This window comes from Rhipicephalus sanguineus, chromosome 4, assembly GCF_013339695.2.
Source record: "Rhipicephalus sanguineus isolate Rsan-2018 chromosome 4, BIME_Rsan_1.4, whole genome shotgun sequence".
Classification (NCBI taxonomy): Eukaryota; Metazoa; Arthropoda; class Arachnida; order Ixodida; family Ixodidae; genus Rhipicephalus; species Rhipicephalus sanguineus.
In genome coordinates this window covers 139,881,495-139,889,759 of record NC_051179.1, presented here as the reverse complement: position 1 = coordinate 139,889,759, position 8,265 = coordinate 139,881,495, and the positions used below count along the sequence as shown (strand labels likewise).

Below are 8,265 nucleotides of genomic sequence, written 5' to 3'. Positions count from 1 at the left end.
AATTCCGGTGTCGGCGTCGGTGTCGGCGTCGTTGGCTGGGAGGGAGAAATTATTCATGTTGCGTAAAATAAATATAAAAAAATCTTAAGTTCGAGTGAGAATAGAACCCAGGCCGCCTGCGTGGCAAGTAGGTGTTCTACCACAGAGCCACTCGATTGCTTGGAACTGCACTGAAATTAACTTTTATGCTTCACAAACATACGCGTCCTGTGTACAGGTGTCGCAGTACGAGATGTAATATCGCAGTAAAATGGGGTGCAAGCGTATATTGCCATTGGGCGTCACACCATGTCAACTGCATAACGAGTTGGTGGTTTAAAGCCGGCCACCCATTACATAAGGCACACACATTACTGCGCATATTCCCTTAAGAGCACGTATTGGGTGCATCGCAACTTCGAAAAAGTACCACGCGCGTAATTTCTGCTGGTTTAAAGCATGCCACCCATTGCAATGGGCATACACATTAGTGCACGTATTCTCTTACACACACGTAGTGGGTACACTGTTGTCGTAAAAGTGCTGTTGAAGAGGGCGGAAACCTTTACCTTTACTATAAGTATGTCGAGCGTGTGTGTGTGTGTGCGACAGAGACCGGGCGACTGAACATATTGACAAGCGAAACAGAGCGCGATGAGGATGGGGCCGGATATCGCTGTCGCGTTCAACTCTTATAGGCGAAGCTTGAGCGTCCCCCAATTTTTTGTCGCAATATCATTGCTTGGTGCTTATGCGGAGAGTGCGGTAGTGACACCTTGCGCTTTTACAGCGAAAGCTGTTATGAGATCATTTCACCGGCCGTTTTTGGCGCCGTAGTTGTCCGCCGCCGCCGCCGCCGCCGGTGTCCGTAACCAGTATCGCTCGAAATAAGAAAAAAAAACGAATTAGGAAAAAATTCCAGGATGGAACGAGGTTCGAACCTGGGCCCTCTGCGTGGGAGCCCAGTATTCAACCTCTGAGCCATGCCGGTGGTTGAAACTGCTTTGCAAAAAGGTCCTATACAGGCTTCATGTCGGGAAGGAACCACATTAGCATATGCAATGTAGCGTGGTAGAAGAGTAAAATAACACCAAGCGTCGCACAACTGCGAATTCTGTAACCAGGCGTCACACAATGCGCATTGCGCAACGAGTAGGTTGTTGAATGCTTCCAACCCATTACAAAGGACTCTGCCATAATCCTTCGTCGTCATCAGGCACAGCATCAACAAAGCGCGCATAATGCCTTACATGGGTTTAGCAGGTACCAACTCTCTGCGTAGAATGACGAAAAATGGCACAGTGCCTGCTGCCCTACTTCTCAAAAATTACAACGATTTAAAGCGTAGTGGGTTCCTCGCAAGCGCACTTGTATTGGTTGCCAAGGAAGCCCATAAGCGTATGATCCACTTCCTCGGGGTCTCAGTAAAATTACAATGATTTATAGCGTAGTGGGTTCCTCGCAAGTGCACTTGTATTGGTTGCCAAGGAAGCCCATAAGCGCATGATCCATTTCCTCGGAGTCTCAGTGAAGTTCTTCGCCCCCCCCCCCCCGTCTCTCTCCCACGTCAACGTATGTTACACAGCATGACGGGAGAGGGAAATAGCGACCGGGCGAAGCACAATGCAAATTACATAAGTGGTGGGCTGTTTAAAGATGCCAACCCATTACAAAGGGCTGAGCCATAATTCTTCATCGTCATCAGTCGTCGCGTCAACAAAGTGCACATAATGCCTTACAGACGTGTAGCTGGTGGCTCGCTTCTCCGCAGACTGACGAATAATGGCTTAGTAGGTGCTTCCTAACCTCACAAAAATTATGATTTAAGGCGTAGTGGGTACCTTTCTAGTGTACTTGTATTGTGGCCCCAAGAGAGCTTAACGGGCTCTAGAAACGCCGCTCTTCCAGCTTTCGCTGTGACTGTGCTGCGGTTTCAGCGCAGGCCTGGCGTTTTTTCTGTCGTTCCGGTCGTGTGCGCGCTTGAAGGGAGCAAACGAGGAAGCTGGCAGGTAAATAAGGACGCGTGTGCTCGGTGCGCGCACCCGAGCTTCGCAGGCAGCCGTCAGAAGGCGCCGCTGTGCTGTATGCCACGCGCTCCCGTGGTCTCTAAAATTATGACCGCCACTGTACATGTAGCTACGTCCCATATCCCGTCTCCCTGCATTATTTGCAGCGAAGCTATAGGCATTGTTCGGTCTGTGAGACCACCCTTAAATAATCCAAATAAGCATTACGTGTACTATGTATGCTTTTTCCTAGCGCAACATTTGGGTACTACGCACACACCAATCGTCACTTTAACCATTAATATCTTTTAAAAAGCTTTGGTTTATTTCCCTGACTTTCGTTACAGCTACTGCGGTGCTATTTTGGGGTCACGAGAGGTCAACCTCTCCGCTATGGTCTTGTGCAGGTAGGAGTTAGCGCATAAAATCGTGTGTTAGAACGAACGGTGAACAGAGTGCTATATGAACCCTACTATGGGAGCTCCACAATGGGAGACTGTTGGCTTGAGAGACCTTCATTCTGGTGTTTAGAACAAAATGTCAACGGTTTGGAGTACCATTCGTACTCCACTATGGGAAAGAAGTATGCCCTCCCGGTATATCGAACTAAGTGCAAAAAGCCATCGAAATGTGATGTCAGCATACAAACGGGTGCGAAGCATTGGTTTGAGGACTGTCTCATGCACACACCAAGGTCTGGTAAATATAATGTCAGACAATAAGATTTCTATATGTAGAATAGGTGCAAAGTGTATTCATCATTATCAATCTATTGATGTCCACAGCAGGACAAAAGCCTTTACCAATCATCTCCTAGTTGCCCTCTACTGCGCGAGCTGATTCCACTTTATGCCTGCAAATTTCTGATTGCCCTCACTCCAACTTACCTCCGGCCGTTTCGGCTGCGTTCCCCATAGCTTGGTACTGATACCGCCGCTCTGACATCTGTCTTTCGCACAGCGTGACCTGTCCGCCTTCTATACTTCTTCTAATGTGAAGTAAATTATTTTACAACTTAGGAAAAGGCATAAGCGCCGGCCACGGCCATCGCCGTCCGCTCAAGAAAGATTTGCATGGACGCTCCAACCAATTACGTTCGCTCATTTTGGTGACGTCAGGCTCTTCTGCTTGTTTAAGATAGTTCATTCTGCCATAAACGTATACGCTTGTGTAGTTGGTCTGAGTTAAAAATTTGAAACGTTTCCCCAGGGATTGTGGCATCAGTTATCAGCCAGGAGTATTATGCTATTCAGAAACATTGGGACATTTATTTTTTAGTATGCCTAATGCTTACATTAGCACACAGTAAGTACTTACGCTACGACGAAAGCCAGCTATGATGACTCTCGTACCGGTGGAGCTTTTATTTAGCCTTAGGTCGTGACACGATCGCATGTCGGCTACCCATGTTTGTTCTTTGATCCGCTATGCTGTCTCCTAGGGGGGGATCGGAGATCTCTATTCGTTGCGCGTTCGTTCTGGCGGTGTTACGTCACAAAAGTGGGCGGTCCGCAGCTATCTTCCGCCGAGAGGCAGAGGACAGCCACTCGTCAAGCGGTGAGCGGTCAGCTTTCCGGAAGTAGACGCGCATCGTTTGTCCTCGGCAAGGGGACCGTATATTTCAAAACGAAGTGTTTATCGTCTTCTAATAAATACAGTTGTTATACGAAAAGATATTGTTTTTCTTTTCAAGCTCAAGCAGTTTCTGAAACAGCAATAAGTTTGAGCGCTGATATTTATTGGTGTTAGGTTTTTCTAACGTGCTCGCTATGTGAAGTCGCGCACGCGAAAAAAAAAAAAGAGAAAAGTAGCGGTTGGCGCAGTTTTTCAAGATGTCGTCCCACTAGAATGGAAGAATGTCTGGCTTGGCTCCCGGGTGTCGAATCGTCAAAAGGAGCTTCTGCTGGCTTTTATAAAAGAGCACCCGCAGATACCTACGCCGTCGTGCCCATCGGGGCCGTCGTTCACCAGTGAGGACCGGGACGACACGTGGCAGTAGCTGGTAGCGCTTTTGAACTAAGAAGTCCCTGCGCGTAAGACCACAGCCCAGTGGCAGGCACGTTCATTTTGTTCGCACTGTTCGTTTCGAGAACAGAAAGCGACGCCGCACTCGCTCATGTCTTCAAACGCATCTCGCACCTTCAACCGCAAGAGAAGCACACGTCGCAAGCGCCATTTTCTCAAAATCAGCTGTTGCGGCAGCCGCAACCGACGCATCATGCCGTGCGAAGCCGTTTGTTCGCTCGAGAGAACGCGTGCGAACGGTCTCGCGCTCCGTTCGTTTGTAGCAGACGACATGCTCGTTATAACGCGGTATGACGTCACCAAAAAATAAAAGATCAAGCAAAAAGAAAAATGGCTACGCCCCTCAGAGACGTGGTTTTTTCCGGCTTTGGCCAATCGCGTACGCCGCCAGAATGGGTACAGAACGAACGGCGCAGAACAGAGATCTCCGATCACCCCACTCGTTATGCCGCGATATGACGTCACCAAAAAAGAAAAGATCAAGCAAAAAAAGAAATGGCGACACCCCCCGGCCTTGAGTGGCATCTCCCGCTTCAGCCAATCAGCGCGCTTGTTCTTCCCCAGGAGAACGAACAAGCGGAACGAACAGATCTCCGATCGCCCCCCTACTATTGCGCCTATCATTTTCCGCTTCATCGCGCGTGGTTATGAACTTTTTCTCGAGTTATTTATTTATCCCACTAGTTACTGCCCCATATGTTGCTGTTGGCAAAACCTAATGGCTGTACACCTTCAGCCTCGGGGAGAACTTTTAGTTGCCGGCCATGAGTTGGGATTGCCTTCCGTATGCGCACCAGCCCACCTTTTTATTCGGTGAATTTCCTTTATATGAGCGGGTTACCCGGTCAATAATTCACCTAGATATACATGCTCTTTTACATATTCTAGGTTTCATTTGCCAATCATGAACTCTCGTCCTTTCTCCAGGCCACCGAACATTATCTTTGCCGTTTGGATATTCATCTTCGACCCTGTTTCGATACTTTATTGGGGCAATCTTCAACAATTTTCTTTTGTAATTTGTCGCCATAACTGGCTGAAGAGCACAATGTCATCTGCGAGCCGTAGATTGGGGATATTTTATGCGTGGACGTTTATTGATTGATTTATTTATTTAGTTGTTATTTATTTATTTATTTATTTATTTATTTATTTATTTATTTATTTATTTATTTATTTATTTTTGCATACTGCAGCCCTTCATGGGATATGGGAGGAGTGGTGACATCACATGTCAATTGCAGACAAAAGATCGGTTATTGGCGAAATGCGCACAAATCAGGGCAATGCAGTCCAATGTTCAATAGTTGAAGGAAGGTAGCTATATTTGTAAAAATCAATTCTAGACTTATGTGGCAAAAGATTAAGATTATGCGAACTACAAGCACAGGAAGGTTGAACAAACTGACAGTATTGATATAAGCGGGTACAGCATAGGGAGTTAATTAAGGCATGCAGCAACTTCAAGCTTTCGTTGTGGCGACGTTTTGCCAGAGTGGTTAATTTGAGATTGGATAGATTAGAAGAAGGTGAAAAGTTCCTATTGCAACGATGGTAGATAAACCGAACAGCTTTCTTTTGTACGGACTCAATTTTGGTAATATCGTTTTATGAAATCGGTTGCCAACTATAGATGCATATTTATGTACTCGGTTGATTAGTGTCTTGTATGTGAGCAGTTTGGTTTCTTGAGGGACTACTCGAAGGGTGCGCTGTAAAGTAGGAAGAGAAGAGGGTCAAGGGCTGTACCCTGTGGCGCGCCAGAGGAAACATTAGCAACAGGGGAGTCAGAAGCATTATAGTGTGCATATTGGGAGCGATCCCACAGAAAATTATCCAGTCTACGAGTTTAGGATTATTTAGAATGAGGCTGAGCTGAAATATTAATTTATGGTGTACTTCAGGGCCGAAAGCCTTGGACAGATCTGCAATAATTGCGTCAAACTGTGCACCAAGATCTAGTGCTTTAGCGATGTCATGCGTGAATTTGACTGAGTTACGGTGCTAACACCACGACGAAAACCATGCTGGCAATCACTTAGTATGTTATTGGTTTCTAGGTAATCCATAATATGTTTGTAGATTATGTGTTGGAGTAGTTTACAGGAGTGTGAAGGTAGAGAAATTGGCCGGTAGTTCAGTAACATCTGTTTATTACCTGATTTGTGCAATGGTAGAATTGTAGCACGTCACCACGAGGAAGGAATATATGCGGTTGCTAAATATTTGTTAAAAACAATTGTAGGATAACGACTAGTCCAAAGGTAGTAGCGAACAAGAAAAGCATTGCAAATATTGTCAGGACCACAGGGCTTCTCACTCTCAAGTTTTACCACTAAATTTAGTTCATAGCTATACCACCCAGTCTATTCTTTAAATACTTCTAAGCATGTAGTGAAAATGATTGGATTGTAACTTCTTGCCTGGCCCTTTTCTTGATGGCAATTGCTTTTCTTTTCTTTTAGAGAACTTGCTTTGTAGATGTTGTCTAAGATACGCACAGATGCTTAAAGTATATATTGGCGACGTAATGCCTCAAGAGAGAGTTAGTATTTTAAACGTGTTGAATGCGGTTCCGTAGTATGCAGAGAAAACGTATTACAGGAAGATTTTTTTATTTCTGCCGACAAGTACTAAGAGGTTGCTTTTATAAAACATTGTACAACACAAAATATTGGTCGTGTCCTGATAATTTCGTAAATAATGTTTCAGCATCTTAAGCAGTTGTAAGGTAATGAATGAGGAGGATATAATAAGACACCGATAAAACAAAATTCGCGGCTAAAAGAAAGAACTCGAAGGAGGTTGTCAACTTAGCACATTCCTTTCACCTTCACACACAATCGCAACCGCTGTACTTGCTTGTTTGTCTGTACAAGGCGCACCCGAGAGAAAAAGCTGGCTTGTGTATCCTCAGTGCAGTTTATCCCCTTCGATTCCTCCACGTATGCACATGCTGTGGCACACCGTCAAATATACTACCCGCAACCTCGGGACAGTGCAATCGCTTCTTCTCGAATGTCCTTCCACAGATCAATGAAAGAAGCTTTATCCCCTTCCTCCTGTATTTTCATCTCGAGCCGCGCCAGCAGCTGCGGCGTGAAGTATTCCTTCCAGCTTCCGACCCTGGCTTCCTTCACTACGGCGTACTTGTGCTTGTCTCCCTCGCAACCCTCCTTGCTTCTGGCCTGCTTGTCGGTAAACAGCTCGTCCCACTGCGACGTGTCGTTAGCCTTGTAGTCGATCACCATAGTCTTCCTCATGTGTTGGGGCATGGACCATTCCAGAATGTTCTGCAGCCTCTGGTCGTCATCTTCCAACGCTGCGCCGTAACTGTCGCCAAGGAAGCGTGCCAATCTGAGTACCGCGCTTCGTGTGTTCGCCTTGAGTTCTTCGTAAGTAAGGAAGAACACGTTGGGTTGGTCCTTCAATGCGTAGCCTGCAGAGACGTGGTCGAAGTAACTCCCGTAGCCCAAGTCGCCTTCGATGAAGGGCTCGAAGAACTCCTCGAAAGTGCCGTCTTCAAACTGGTACAGGCTCACGTCCGTCATCATGCGAAACAGGGATGCGCATACATCCCAAGGATTGCGAGCGACGTACACGTATTTGGCCTCGTTGTTCACGATCTCGCGGCGAAGTGGCTGATGGGTGAAGAAAAGCCTCATAGGCATATCGGGTGTCCAGTCGGTGCAGTCGGTGTACTCGATGCTGCGGCAGTTTCGCGTCAGTTCGCTGTATCCCGTAGTTGGGCTGGCTTTTCCTAGGATCAGCTGAGTGATGTACTGCACCCAGTGGGTTCCACTTTTGGGGTACGTGACTTGCACAACGTCATCCTTGGCCGCACGAAATCTGAGGCTCTTCTTGAATGTTTCCGGAACGATCCAAGGGCACCTGGGCACGCCGTCGATGATCTGTCGATAAGGCCTGCGGCCTGGCATGGCGGCGAAGGCCTCGGAATTATGTGCTCTGCAAAAGAAGAAGTGTGATTGAATTTAATGCCCGTATATATTCACTGCATTCTGAGCGTTGCCAATGACAGCTAGTAGCCATTTGCACTCACATTCCAGAAACTGCTCTACGGCCTTGTGTTGAATGCTAGTGATAACACTGAAGGTCTCATAGCGAAATTAACTACTTGTTGCTCGCGAAGGTGCTGGTTCCATGTCAGCCGTACCACAGTGCCGTCTTAAAGGGGCCATGACACCCAATTTTTGATCATAACCTGTGTTATGTGGATTAATCCTGGTACATTCAC

The 8,265-nt window shown here is 46.7% G+C and overlaps 1 protein-coding gene across 1 annotated transcript; it reads right to left on the bottom strand.

Annotated features, from left to right (window-relative positions):
* Positions 1-6,988: 6,988 nt before the first annotated feature.
* On the bottom strand, positions 6,989-7,948 carry LOC119389027 (3-alpha-hydroxysteroid sulfotransferase). The gene has a single exon (XM_037656322.2). It carries the CDS (start codon positions 7,946-7,948, stop codon positions 6,989-6,991), a length of 960 nt encoding a protein of 319 aa, XP_037512250.1.
* Positions 7,949-8,265: the final 317 nt, after the last annotated feature.